This window comes from Xenopus laevis, chromosome 4S, assembly GCF_017654675.1.
Source record: "Xenopus laevis strain J_2021 chromosome 4S, Xenopus_laevis_v10.1, whole genome shotgun sequence".
Classification (NCBI taxonomy): Eukaryota; Metazoa; Chordata; class Amphibia; order Anura; family Pipidae; genus Xenopus; species Xenopus laevis.
Window position 1 is genome coordinate 101,490,941 of NC_054378.1, and position 14,937 is coordinate 101,505,877.

The 14,937-nt window shown below is 41.1% G+C and overlaps 1 protein-coding gene across 3 annotated transcripts in view; it reads right to left on the bottom strand.

Moving 5' to 3' along the window:
* Positions 1-14,884, bottom strand: part of pla2g6.S (phospholipase A2 group VI S homeolog) — a 29,505-nt gene extending 14,621 nt beyond the window's left edge. The window contains exons 1-5 of one of the 3 annotated variants that reach the window (XM_018259631.2): positions 14,657-14,884; positions 7,665-7,884; positions 5,825-6,040; positions 4,929-5,112; positions 3,283-3,470 (exon numbers count right to left, since the gene is read on the bottom strand). In XM_018259631.2, the coding sequence (XP_018115120.1) occupies positions 3,283-3,470; positions 4,929-5,112; positions 5,825-6,040; positions 7,665-7,873 (797 nt within the window). In that variant the 5' untranslated portion in view covers positions 7,874-7,884; positions 14,657-14,884. 3 annotated transcript variants of the gene reach the window in all.
* Positions 14,885-14,937: the final 53 nt, after the last annotated feature.

The window sequence follows — 14,937 nt, forward strand, 5'->3', positions numbered from 1 at the left end:
CTATAAAAAGTAAAATTGTAGACAGAGCAAGCTTCACCAACAATCTGATATTTAATTTTATTGTTATGGTCCTCTTAAACGTGTGTACATAGTGATCTTATCACTTTTGCAGCACCTGGAAGTCAGTTGAGTTTGCTGGTACATCAAGCAAAGCTCTGAAAGTGACATCTCTTCAAGGCAGGTATAAATCCAGGGCTCCTTTGTGTATTGCACTTTGCAATGGTGCTTGTATTTGCAGTTCATTAAAGCAGGCACTTTGCAACTGAGCGTGTATTAAAAAATGCCTGCTAATGTCTACATTTTCCCTATACTCTGCTAAAGATCTACTTCACATCACCTACTTCATTCTCTCTTTATGTTCTTTATAGCTTTCTGATCTACTATCCATAACCCTGTTAACCAGAAGGTTCTGAAATACTACAATCAGCCCCTAACAGTATGTTATCAAAATAGTTACTTGCTGCCCTTTGTAGAAAAGTAATTATTGGCTTTGGTCAGCTTCTTACTATTATACATTTTTGAGATGTGTGCACTGTATTACAGTATTATTATTCAGTGCTGTTAACGTAAGTTCATGTGCAATTCGTATTGGCTGGGATTCCTTGCATTCTCTGAATGCTAAAAATGCAAGATGCTTTGTACTGCATTTCAAATCTAATGATGGAAACAACTGAGCCCCTATAAACCTGGGAAATTCCTCTATAAAATACTACACCTAAAAATAACACAAAGGGGCAAATTCACTAAGATTCGTAGTTGCGCCAGGCGTAACTTTGCCGCACTTCGCCACACTTCGCCAGGCGTAGTTTCGCCAGCGCTTCGCAAATTCACTAAAATCCGAAGTTGCGCTCAGGGGTAGCGTAAGGTTGCGAAGTTGCGCTAGCGTTGATTCGCTAAGCGAAGCAAAGTTACGCTAGCGATGGTTAATTTGCATACGGCGCCAAATTCAAATTTCAATGGAGGAATATGTAGCAGCACTACAAATGCCTGGGAAACCTTCAAAACATCAAATAAAATTCTTATTTTGCCCTACACATGTGCCCACTGTATAGTTAAGTTGCCATGAGTTAGAAAATGTAGGGGGGAAGGAGGGGAGCCCCAAAAAAATGTTCGATCTTTTTTAGCCTATCACCCATAATATAGAAAAAACGCCAGCGTTTTTTGGGACTTGGAAAAATGTTTTACTTTTTTTGAAGCAATCCCTATATACTCTATTGCGCTTCGCCTGGTCTGAAGTGGCGAAGGAAGTCTAGAGTAAAAGGTAGCGTTCAGAACAATGCGCGCGTGAGTGAATTTGCGTAGTTACGTCCGTTGCGCAAATTTGCCAGGCGTAAGGGTGCGAAGTTACACTAGCGAAGTACGCCAGCGTCCGTTACTGAATTTACGAAGTAACGAAAATGCCCAACGTTAGCGAATTGACGCTAGCGTTAGGCGCTTTGTGAATTTGCCCCATAAAGTGAAATAGTAATGAAATAGTAGACAGAGCATATTCCAGGGTAAGTCCAGAACCAGTGCATGGACATGAAATATAAAGCTACTTTTTTTATGCAATATTAAAGGAATTGTTCAGTGTAAAAATAAAAACTGGGTAAATAGATAGGCTGTGCAATATAAAAAATGTTTCTAATATAGTTAGTTAGCCAAAAATGTAATGTATAAAGGCTGGAGTGATTTCATGTATAACAAGTCAGTCAGATCACTACTTCCTGCTTTTCAACTCTCTTGGTTTACACTGACTGGTTGCCCCGGCTACCAGGTAGTAACCAATCAGAGACTTGAGGGGGGGGCCACATGGGTCATTTCTGTTGCTTTTGAATCTGAGCTGAATGCTGAGGATCAATTGCAAACTCACTGAACAGAAATGTACCATGTGGCCCCCCTTCAAGTCGCTGACTAACTCAGAGTTATAGAGCTGAAAAGCAGGAAGTTGGATTCTGGCTGTTTTATTACACATCCAGTCACTCCAGCCTTTATATATTACACTTTTGGCTAACTAACTATATTAGAAACATTTTTTATTTTGCACAGCCTATCTATTTACCCAGTTTTTATTTTCACACTGAACTGTTCCTTTAAGATGGCTAATTTCCAGAACCCACCAGCACACCCTGGCCTCTCCAGCATAAGTTGGCCCGGTGCACAGTCAGAAGGGATCGGCAACCCCAATTGTAGTCAGCGTAATAAAAGAAAAACTGTCACTCCGAGCTCGATGCATGCGGGCAAAGCCCTGCGTGTTTATTACAATGTTATATTAAGATGGCTTACATGAGACATCCAAAAGCTGTGAACTTGGCGCCTCTAGAGCCAGCTGACAGTTTATTGGCCCATACATGGGAAGAATCAGCCCAAAGTCTATTGGGCAGTTTTGTAAATCTCATTGGGTGAGGAGTCATCAGTGTGTTACAGTGCTGCTTGTCAGGAGGACTCCAAGGGCCTGCACTACAGACCCAACTGGATGGATCTCCTATCCATATTCCAAAATCTATAGATGCTTAGGCCCAGGTCCGTACTGAGAATTAAAATAGGCACTGGCATTTCAGGTACACAGAGGCCCAATCAGCCCACACAGAGGCCCAAACTGCACCCACCAGTCCACTAAATACTGACTTTCTATGGCACCTCTCTATTTGCCAGAACCCACAGAATGCCAGTCCGGGCCTGCTTAGGCCTGCCCACTTAAAGTGATACTGACACTAAAAAACTACTTTTTAAAATATGAACCTACATTAAAAGTTACATATAGGTCATGTTAATTATTTTTTGCTGAGAAATTTGTTTTTGTATTTAATTGTTAGTTGAAGTTTCTAAACCTGACTGTTTTGCCAACCTGACTGTCCCATCTCAGCCTGTCAGTTAAAGTTTCTAATGCTAACGGACTCCTGCTGCACAAATATGGCAGCCCCCTCATACAGGAACATGGGGCATCAGACAGGTAATGTAAAAGCATTGTGCAAATACTTTAAGGCAAAGTTATACTTTGCTTTCAAAGGCAATATTATGATATATGTAAAAAAAGAGTTTAATTTCAGGTGTCAGTAGAGATTAATGTATGTGGTCACAAATTGCAGACTGATTGTGGCTCATTTTAGTCATCAATACAAGTGAAAGAGTTAAATTAATACATTTTGATTGATAAATGAGTGCAACTGGTTGAGTTTTTTGTGATTCTTTCACTTTCCCAATAACTTGATTGACATTGATGAGAGTTAAAATTAAACTTAATGAATTTCTTGTTTCAGGGCAGAAGAACAGTCCAACCCAGGTTGGGATTCCCACACTTACTCTTTCTGTGAGTATTTCATTGCTGTGTGAATGGGGTATCCATCCTTCCCAATGATGTCACAGCGAGCATGACAACGAAGCAAAGCCAGTACCAACTCGGTTTTCCCCAAACGACAGGCCACATGCAAAGGGGTCTCGTTGTTGTTGCTTTTGTGGTTTACACCCACAGATGGCACAGAGCACAGGATCTAGCAGAATTAAAAGTACTCTTATAAAAATATCTATATAAAGCAGATTGCAATTAAGCATGCAAACAGGTGCCCTCCTTCCAATCACTTTTACATACTGAGAAAAAATTGCAATTCTAAGCATCTTTCCAATATACTGTACATTTATTACACATTTCAGTGGTTGATAATAAAAGCATTACAGGTATGGGACCTGTTATCCAGAATGCTCAGGACCTGGGGTTTTCTGGATAAGGGATCTTTCTGTAATTTGGATCTCCATGCCATGCTGGTTTTGCCTCCAATGAGGATTAATTATATCATAGAAGAAAAGTCAAAGTGCAGGACAAATCCACAGCAGTAGACTTAGACTGCAAATCATTTATTGGGAACGTGAAGAACACTACATGTTTCAGGCTAGGCCTTTATCAACCAGCATACAAGTACTTCTAATGGTGAGCTGCAGCCTATCTATATATATTGGAACTTAATTATATTGTAGGTGGGATAAAAAACAATACTGTTTTATTTAGGGATGCACCAAATCCAGGATTCGGTTCGGGATTCAGCCTTTTTCAGCAGGATTCGGCCGAACTTCATACATGCAGATTTTCTATCTTTTTTAAATCATTTTTAAGAGCCAGATTCAGGAAGCAAAAAGGGTTAAGCAGACACTACATTTAGAAGTAACTTTAAAACCACTGAAATGTGTGTAATGATAAAATATATTGAAACGTTGCGTCGAAATCCAGTTTTTGAGTACTCCTTTAAAGGATAAGTAAAGGCGAGTTTACTGGGGGTGCCAAAAACCTTACCTTCCAGGCAATGCTGCTTTGGCTTGGGCGAGTGCCGTATAGTAAACAAAAAATATTTTTCACAACTACAAATATGAGGATGTCAGTCTGTGCTAAGGATACCTGGAAAAGTGACATAAAATGATGGTGCTACAGGCATATGTAGCATCAGCCCAGGATTTAGCCATTTATTTTACTGGGGGGTGTCTAACATTTTGGGACGTCCGAATGAAATAGCCCTTCCTTGCCTTTAAAATATTATGAGTTCTGTAGATGGGGAACACAAAAATTGTCAAGAAAGAGCACAGATAACAGGGAGGAGCTTGTCGTTGAGATGAAGTACACTAGGGTATACAATACATGGAGTTATACTGCAAGAATGACAGAGAGGCACACACTATGTAAAAAAGAATTATTAGGGAATAACATAGCACGACTGTAATAGTGGAAAAATCAGCCTGGAACCTGTTGGAGCCACAGGTTTACCTGAGGGCTGATCAGTTTGGCGTTGATAAAAGAGTAAAATTATAGGTTGAAGGCCAAGGTTTAATTTACTCTTTTCCTTCTGGGACACAACTGCACATATTTCAACCCCCTCAGCTGCTGTATAGATGACATGGTATTAAGCAGATGCAGGTATATAATGTCAGTATGTTTCATGAATACACAAAAAGTTTGCTCTCACCTCTATGACACGAGGATTGTTTTGTTGTGCTGCATGATGGTAAACAGTCTCTCCATTTTGGTCAGCAATATCTAGCCGAGCCTGACACTCCTCTACCAGCTCCTGAAGACAGTTAATGTCCCCCTTTTTGCAGGCCAAATGCAAAGGGGTGCTCCCTCCATCACACTCTGTACTGTTTAAACTCCTTGATTTGAAAAATAAGGCAAACGTGTAAATGTAAACATAATCAGAGATCTAGAAAGTTTTACAAAAAATACCTAAATAGCCTATACAATGATAATAGCATGTTGCTGTAGCTGACTGATATTTTATTAAGTACAGAGTTATATTAAGTACAGAGATTTATGTATAAAAATGTGTATATACTGCAACACCTCATAATGTTCATATTGTGTTTTTCCAAAATACTAAACAAATTATCAGAGCTGGTAAATACCCCTTTAGGTAAAGGGCTCCCTTGCTGCACTCACTGTATTTTCAGTCTTGTGCAAGTCACTAATCTCAGCTTCAACCTGCCGATCCTACTGCTGATCACTTCGGCAATGGTCCCCCATTTCAGTGGTGCCGAGGCAGGTGGGACTAGTTGAGGGGGCCTGTCTGAATTCTTCCTGGCTTCCCAGTGAGCCAGTCCAACCCTGATCTATAAACATCTGCACTATATTATGCTAAAAAAATCACAGTCCAAAAATGATTAATCTATTAAATACAAGAGCAAAATAAATAAATAATATAATACAATTTAGATAAAGGGGTGAAATTATATATACCACTGCAATTACATGTACCCATTCTGGAAACTGTGCCTTCCACATAGCTGCAAATGATAATGTTTGCTTATCACAAAGGCGGGAAGCATGTCCATAGCTTATAGCTGCACAAAGTAATCGAATACTGACCTCAGAATTCCATTGTGCTTAAAACTCTCCCGCAAACCAATCTCCACTGCCACATGTGCTAATGACCAATTTGGGTGGCTCCGTATGCAGTCTGTCAGCTGCTGGAGAGTTTCCAAACAAAGTCCCTTTCTAGAACTCTCATAGAATGGCCGCAGCTTCACTGCATATTCCTGAAAGCGGCAAAGAGCCTCAGGTTCAGACTCCAACTGGAAGAGACTAAAAAGGGTTAGGCTGTTAGCTGCAATCTAATCAAAACTATGTATCCTCCTCACGTGTTATAAACATTATTATCCTTTATTTATATAGTACCAACACATTCCACGGCACTTTCACAAAGATTCTACATCTTTTGCGTCAGTTCCAGTGGAGAATACACACTAGGATTCATATTATCAGGAGCCAATAAAAATGCCTGTATGTTTTTGGAGTTTGGGTGTAAACTCATTTTGACACATGGAGAACATATAAACTCCTTGAAGACAGTGTCCTGGTTGGAATGAGAGCTACAAGCTCAGTGCTGCAAAGTAACAATGCTAACCACTGTGCCCGCATGCTGCCTTAAAGATCTCAATAATTGAATGTTTCTTTGTGATTTAGTGATGTATTGTAAGGTAAAGGAGTACTATAATGGCCCAAACACCATTCCCTGTCATTTTCATATGCTAAACAATGGGAACAACTCTGCATGACTCCATCAGGTGCACCATACAACTAGCAAGTTAACATACATTTTACATTTAATATCTGGGAATATGATATGCTAATTTATCATATAATTTTCTTGGAACTAAGTATTGACACTTCTTTGTTTTGTCTCTATGCTATTTTTATTTCCTTTTCATAAATACTTTACTGTAATGTACATAATATGGCACATTTACAAAGCACAAAATCATGCTCAAGTTAGTATTAACAATAGAACCTATTGGTAAATGCATGTACAAGTCTTCTGGACACAAGGGAGCACTGGAATTCACACTTGCCTTAAGGTTGTTGCATCTTCACACACAACACACTTTCTGGCACTAACACATGTGTACACACAGACAGAAAAAACAGTGCCACTCAATTTTGGTTGATTATTACATGGGTATTACTAGAAAGACATTTGATTGTGATTAAAATACGCAGCAATTTACTGTATGGGGCAGATTTATTAATGGTCGAATAGTACATTTTAATTCTCTAATAATTCCCAGTGCCAAAATTCCCACATTGGAATTGTAATCCCCTTATTCAAATGTAAATTTGAACGTGAGATTTATTACACTTCAACCATGGAAACAGTGAAATTCGAATATTCGCCACCTAAAACCTGCCGAGTTCATGTAGAAGTCAATGGCAGAGGTCTATCGAGCCACTTGGAGATGTTAATGACCTTCGTGACATTCAAGTTTTCTATTGGAGGAAAACTCAATTCATATGATTCGGATACGATTTGAATTTTCGGCTCGGGACTATTCGATCGAATATTAGATGTTCAAATGTTTTCTTCAATAACCTCCCAGCCAAATTGTGAGTATATTCGAATTTATTAAAGTAAACAAAAAATTCACATAAATACGACCTTTGATAAATGGGCTCCTATGTGTGTATTTGCACCTTACACACATGTTTGTAAATGAGCCCTAAGAGAAGTTTAATTATCCCGTTCTATATTTTGTTTGGGCCATTTGCAATCCAAAACTATGATATGTAAATACATTGTTGGTTCCTTGTAACCCAATGACTGTCACCAATATATCTAATGCAACTCTCTTATCCATGGACCTCCTTAGTACTGAGGTTACTGCTGCACGAATTACATTTTCTGTTCGCATACTGGGTGAGGAACACATACCGGTAGGCATTCTGTGGAGAACTTGGGTTCACAAGTACACAGTCCAATGACTTAGCAGTTCTGTTTCTGTACAATAGCATTCTTCCATCTTCTTGAAGGCAGGAGCTACTCCCATATTCTGACAGTGGTACTTCACGTACCTTGTATGGGTTTGAGAAAAGGTTGGTAACTGCACTCACAGTGTTGAAGATTCGTCCAAAGAGGTCCATACTAGACAGCCCTATGTATGGAGACAAATAATGTAATTTTAATTAATCGTTTGCTTTTTCCTGATCATTTTATATTACCTATTCTCTGTCCAGGTGAAGGGCCACTGTACCTTCATGTTGAATATTTCTAACAAAAATAATAGGGATTCACCAAATCCATTATTTTGGGATTCGGAGTAATACCGAACAGAATCCTAATCTGCATATGCAAATCAGGGTCAGGAATGGTTGAAGAGAACCATGGACAAAAACATTTTTACTTCCTTGATTGTATTATGAAAAGTCACGTGATTTTAAGCATTCGGATTTGTTTTGGTGTCAAAATGGTGAAACACATTTGCCATTTAGCCCATTTTAAGTTAAATGGGGCAAAAATGTGCAAAAGACATTTAGGAATAGAAAGACTTGTATAAAAAAATAAAGGTGTCATATCTGTCTGCTGTCATGGTCATTTATTGTCACATATATGGTGAATAGAGTACAGTACAGTGGAGAGCTGCTAAACAAAAAGTGAATTCATTAAAAAAACACAATAAATGAAGACCTACTGCAAATGGTCTCAGAATATCACAGTTAGCATCATACTAAAAGTTAATTTAAAGTAGAACTACCCTTTTAAGTGCTAGATCAAAGTTGAGAGCTAGGAAGAGTGGCAATCATTGGCGTAACTACATTTTACTGGGCCCCACAGCAAATTAATTTTAGGGCCCTCCAAATATCCAGAGGTTGACCTTTTTACCAATATATGTTGAAATTGCTCACTAAATAGGGCCTTGTGGGCCCCTATACCTCGAGGGCCCCCTGCAGCTGCAGGGTCTGCTTCCTCTGTGGTTACGCCCTAGTATCAATGTTAAGCACAAATTTAATCTAATTTAAGATTTAAGCACAAACCTGCAGTGAACATAAGCAACTTCCTTAACTAGTGTGAAGTCCTCCCCCAATTTAGCATATTGAGCTTTCCTTCCCCTTCCAATAGGAAGTTAGTCAAAGGTGTCTATTGCAGTAGATAGGTCTAGACTCAGTATACTGTATAGATCTAGGCTCAGTATACTATAGGGGCAGAGCTTCACACTAGAAAAGGAAGTGACTGATTTCCACTGTAGGTTTTACCTTCTTAGAAAGGACATCAGATTCAATGTTGGGAGAGGGGTGTGCCATTTTGAGGGCTGCTGAGAGTCATTACTAATAAATAAAGTGACTCCCTTATCCTTTAAAGGGGTTGTTCACCTTCAAAAACACTTTTTTCAATTCAGTTGTTTTTAGATTGCTCCCCAGAAATAAAGACTTTTTTCAATTACCTTCCATTATTTATTTTTTACTGTTTTTCCAAAATTTAAGTTTATAGTTGAATGTTCCTGTTTGAGTCTGACAGCTCAGTAATTCAGGTGCACTCTAAACAGTTACAATTTTGCAACATTTAGTTGATACATTTCTCAGCAGTATCTCTGGAGTATTAGCAACTATTTTATCAATTCGAACAGCTGCCTGTAATGAAACCCAGAGATTCTGCTGGGCAGGGACAAAGATAAGAAATGTATCAACTAAATGTATCCATTTAGAACAGTTTACAGCAGGGGTGTCCAACCTTTTGGCTTCTCTGGGCCACATTGGAAAAAAAAATTGTCTGGGGCCACAAATGAAATACACAAACACTTTTGATTTGTAAAATTAAACAAAATACACAGAAAAGAACTACAATATTTTGGAGTTGGATACCAGATCGAGCTATACACTGGAGTATGGGACACCTGGATATTAAACAGACTTATTATTATATTATTATAACTAACTGGGCAATGGGCAGCGTTCCCCATCCTCCCTACTACATAGGTCACCACATTGTTAAAACCTGGCATAGTAAGCTTGTTCCTAACAAGACGACAGACTAGAGTGGTTAATGTTTCTGGACTTAGAGAGCACAAAGTGTTATTTCACTCTCGTTTTCTCTGTATTTCCATACATGTATTTCTTAATTTCTTTCTTCTTTTCCCTTCTCTTCCTTTTCTCTCTTCTTCAAGCTGGGCCGCATTCATATCCATTTTGTACATCAAATTTTGTATTATAATAAATAAAGTACCCCTTGTTGGAAAATATGAGGATATTAGAAGTAACCTCGGAATTCCATGACCTGTATAAAAGGCCTTCGGCCTCATGTTTTTATATGGCCATGAAACTCCTTGGTAACTTATAATATCCTTATAATTTACAAAAGGGTGTACTTTACTCACTATATAATGGAGTCTATGGGAGATGGCCTTTCTGTAATTCAGAGCTTTAGGGATAATGGGTTTCTGGATAACAGATCCTATACTGTACATTAAACTGTACATTAAATTCTGCATCTCCATTCTACTTTGAGCAACATTTTTGAGCAACTTAAAGGAAGTTTCTGAACCCCGATTATTCTTGAAGGCTTTGTAGCATCCATTGGGGGATGATGATCATATCAAAAAATATATCATGGGTATTTCTTGGTAACCCAGGTAACCGACTGTGCTGCATTTTAAGGATTAGCAGGCTCCCCCTTCAGTTAATGCAGGATGTCCCCGAAGAGGAAGACCCGAAGCCGTCACCATCACCAAGAACAAAGAAGATTGCGCACTAAATGTTACAGCAATTACTTAATTTGTCAACTATTTCTGAATGAGAGGAAGTTGGTGTGGAGAAACAATGCCCTTTACTGTACAGCAGCCCTTTCCATGCAGAATATTCCTCTGCCCTCATGCCTGTGTATAGGGATCATTGATGGATAAGGGTTGTAATTCCCTGACTACACCTGTCACTTCCTTTCATTGGCATCTAAGGGAAAGCTCAGATGTGGCAGTGAGAGGCAGCCATCCACTCAAACACCAAAGTGCCTGTTTGTGGGCAGAGGTTTGTCACTCAAATAGACAGCACCTTTCCCATAGAATAAAGCATTAGCACAAGCAACACTCTCTAGACCCTCCTAATCCCCTGCATTGCGCAAAATCAAACCCTGCCATATCCTCACAACAGCCAAATGCCAAGAAAATAAACAAAGGAATTAGTCAGTGTGCAGTGTCCATTAACCAACCCAACAACATGGCTGCGTTCATGCCCTCTTCTGAATATGAAGTGCAGAAGGGTTGCCACGTCTAATTTTGAAAACCAGCCAAAGTCAGCTACAAAACCAGGCAAAAACTAGCCAAGAGGCACTTCAAAAGTAGCCCAGAAATTAGGGATGCACCGAATCCACTATTTTGGATTCAGCCGAACCCCCGAATCCTTCGGGAAAGATTTGGCCGAATACCGAACCAAATTCTTATTTGCATATGCAAATTAGGGGTGGGAAGGGGGAAACATATTTTACTTCCTTGTCTTGTGATAAAAAGTAGTGTGATTTCCGTCCCCACCCCTAATTTGCATATGCAAATTAGTATTTGGATTTGGTTCGGCCGGGCAGAAGGATATGCCCGAATCCTGCTGAAAAAGGCCAAATCCTGGATTCGGTGCATCCCTACCAAAAATTCTAAAGAAATTAATGAAATTTTGTGAAAATACGCCTTTTTTAATTTTTCACTGTTTAACAAATGTTCCCATGAAGCAGAATGGGACAGATTCGCCCGTCACCAGGGACATAACTACAGGGGGGGGGCCCAGGAGGTATAGGTGAGACCCTAATACATATACAATTTCAATAAATATTGGTAAAACAGGTCAACCTCTACACATTTTGGTGGCCAGCTGATTTTTGCCCCAAAATTGTCTGAAATTGAGGAAAGTCACCGGAAAGAGGGACGGGAGACAGAACCCAAATCTGGTAATGCCTGTCTTCTACACAAGTCAGTCCCATTGCATGCTGGGTAGTATAGCCTTAAAGGAGAATTCAACCTGTGGGCAAAAAACCCGGTACCCCCCACCAGGGCCGCCATTAGAAATCACGGGGCCCCGTACAACAAAATTTTTGGGGCCCCCTGGGCCCCGCCCACACTGACGACCAAGCTCCGCCCCATATCCCGCCCACATCGCAGTTAAAAGACCACACAGACATCAGCGCTAAAAAAGTAACCCCCCCCCACACAAGTTGTAAAAAGCTATTGATGGTCAGGGCCCCCTTATAAAAAAAATTGGGGCCCCAAAAAAAAAAAAATTAAAAAATTTTTTTTTTTAAAAACATTGGTGGCAGGGGCCCCCTGTTAAAAAAAACTTGGGGCCCCAACAAAAAAAAATGTAAAAAAAACTAAAAAATAAACAAACATTGGTGGCAGGGGCCCCCTTCTAAGTTAAAAACAAATTGGGGCCCCAAAAAAAAATTTGAAAAAAAATTAATTTTTTTTTGAAAAAAAAAAAAAACATTGGCGGCAGGGGCCCCCTTATAAGTTAAAAACAAATTGGGGCCCCAAAAAAAATTTGAAAAAAAATTAATTTTTTTTTGAAAAAAAAAAAAAACATTGGCGGCAGGGGCCCCCTTATAAGTTAAAAACAAATTGGGGCCCCAAAAAAAAAATTTTTTGAAAAAAAAATTTTTTTGAAAAAAAAAAAATGGTGGCAGGGGCCCCCTTACAAGTTAAAAAAATTTGGGGCCACCAAAAAGAAAATTAATTTTTTTTTTAAAAAAAACCCCCAAAAAAAAACAATGGTGGCAAGGGGCCCCTTACGAGTTAAAAAAAAAATTGGGGCCCCAAAAACAAAAGTTTTAAAAAAAAGATTGGTGGCAGGGGCCTATAGAATATTAAAATAATACATTGGTGGCCAGGGGATTAAAAAAAAAAAAAAAACACAAACTGGTGTTCAGTAGAATTGAACTCATGGCTTCAGTACTTCGCCTCCTTTCGTGACTTCGGGTCTTTTCACCGCTTCAGGACTTCGGCTTCGGCTGTTTTCGTGACTTCGGGTCTTTGCGCTGCTTCAGGACTTCGGCTTCGGCTGTTTTCGTGACTTCGGGTCTTTTCGGCGCTTCGTGACTTCGGCTTTTTCCGTGACTTCGGGTCTTTTCGTCGCATCGGCTTCGGCTTTTCGGCACTTCCGCATTCGGCACTGAAGAGGCAAGACGTACGGCTCGGGCGCTCGTAAGGGGGGCCCGGATCTTCAAAAAAATGCAGCGCTGCGGGCCCCCCTTCATGCCCGGGCCCGGTACGCTTGTCCCCCCTGTCCCCCCCTGATGGCGGCCCTGCCCCCCACCCCATGTAGACCCTCCTCCCCCCAGGCTAACTACCCCCGGAGAAATGCCCTATACTCCATACTTACCCCTCGTCGCAGATTTTTACAGTGAAGTTCCACGCATCCATCTTAGCATTCTCTGTAAGCTGACTGAGGGATCGGTATTTCTGCGCATGCGCAGTTGGAGCAGTTTGCGACAACTGCGCATGCGAGGAATTACACGGAAATTGTCAGCTTAACAAGGACACGGAAGATGGATGCGTGGAACTTCACTGGAAGAATCTGTGACGAGGGGTAAGTATGCAGCATTTCTCCGGGGGTGGGGGGGTAGTTAGCCTGGGGGGAGGAGGGAGGGAGGGGGGTATGGGTTTTTTGCCCACAGGTTGAATTCTCCTTTAAACAAAAAAACTACCCAGCATGCATTGGGAGATGCAGGCTTGGCACATTAGGGCAAGAAACAACTTCGGCTGGTTTCTAAATTACAAACCAGCCAAAGGCCCAAAAAGTAGCCCGAATCCATACCTTGGCTAATTTGACTTTCAAAACCCGCCTGGGCTTTAAAATAGTAGCCCAGGTTGGTTGGAAACCCACCAACCCTGAACCACAGTCATGTACACTGCCAAAACATGCCCTAACCAGACTGGGATTTGTGGAAAGACCACCTAGGCCTGGGCCTAGGGCGGCAGGACTTTAGGGGGCGGCATGCAGTCGAACCACACCCACATTAGTTCAAAAACACTGAGGATGTGCTGGAGATACATAATGTTTTAAATTTCCTGTGCACCAATCCCCATTGCTCCAGTCCAGATCAGTGTTGGACTGGCCCACAGGGATACCAGGAAAACTCTGGTGGGCCCAGGTGTTAGTGGGCCCTTGTGCTGCTAAACTTTTGAAGATAAAGAAGCAGGGCTGACCGGCACTCAAACGGATCCACAAGACCAAAGATGCTCAGTAAAATGATTAAAAATAAAGCTTCATCTCCATCCACCCTACGCGTTTCACACACTTCAGGGTGCATGACTAAGCACCCTGAAGGGTGTGAACGCGTAGGGTGGATGGAGATAAAGCTTTATTTTTAATTTTTCTACCAATAAATTTATCTTTTAACTGAGCATCTTTGGTCTTGTGGATCCGTTTGAGTGCCGGTCAGCCCTGCTTCTTTATCTTCTGCTGTACCGCTCCCCGAAGCTGGGGGTCTGGGGCTGGTGCACCCGGACCACTTTCACTGTTTGGCGAGTAACCTTACAATAAATTCTGGAGCACCTTGTCGTCCTCTAACCATTTGAACTGCTAAACTTTTGGACTATTTCATGGCCATTCCCTATTTCTATGAGAACAAAGAGGATAAATAGATGGAATAATAGATTATAGTATGTAAATAAAACAGACTAGGAGAATAGAGGTTGAGTAATTAGAGGAAGAATAATAGTACTGAGAGTGGCCCCCTGGTCTAAGAGTGGGCTGCTGTTGTCTCAGTCCGACACTGGTCCTCCAGATGATGAACGTTTATACGAATAAAGGGGAGAGGACAGGGGCGACGAACGGCAGTGGGTCTAGGGGCGGCCATTATATAAATCCAGCCCTGGCCCTGACTCAGACAACCCCAATGCCCCTCTTCCCCCAATTGAAAGCAGCAGTTAGGTTGGCGATTGCGCAGGTCACCTGTGGAGCTGAAGTGTAGGAGGGCAGCTGGGCGGGGCTTCTCATGCACTTGGCTTCCGCTGGGAAATCAGGTGCTAGGCCTCCGGCCAGTGTGGGCGTTTCACAGTCACAAACGCTATAGCGCTGACAATCTAGTCCGCTCCCCAATTCATCCTACGTCGCCTGCGGCTGAAACCATAACTGTAAAGCCTGAATAGGACCGGCACGCACTAGGCACTCACTGCTGACACTTTGGCCCCGCCTCTTTCCTTCCTCAATAGGACACTGAGGCGAGGGGCGGG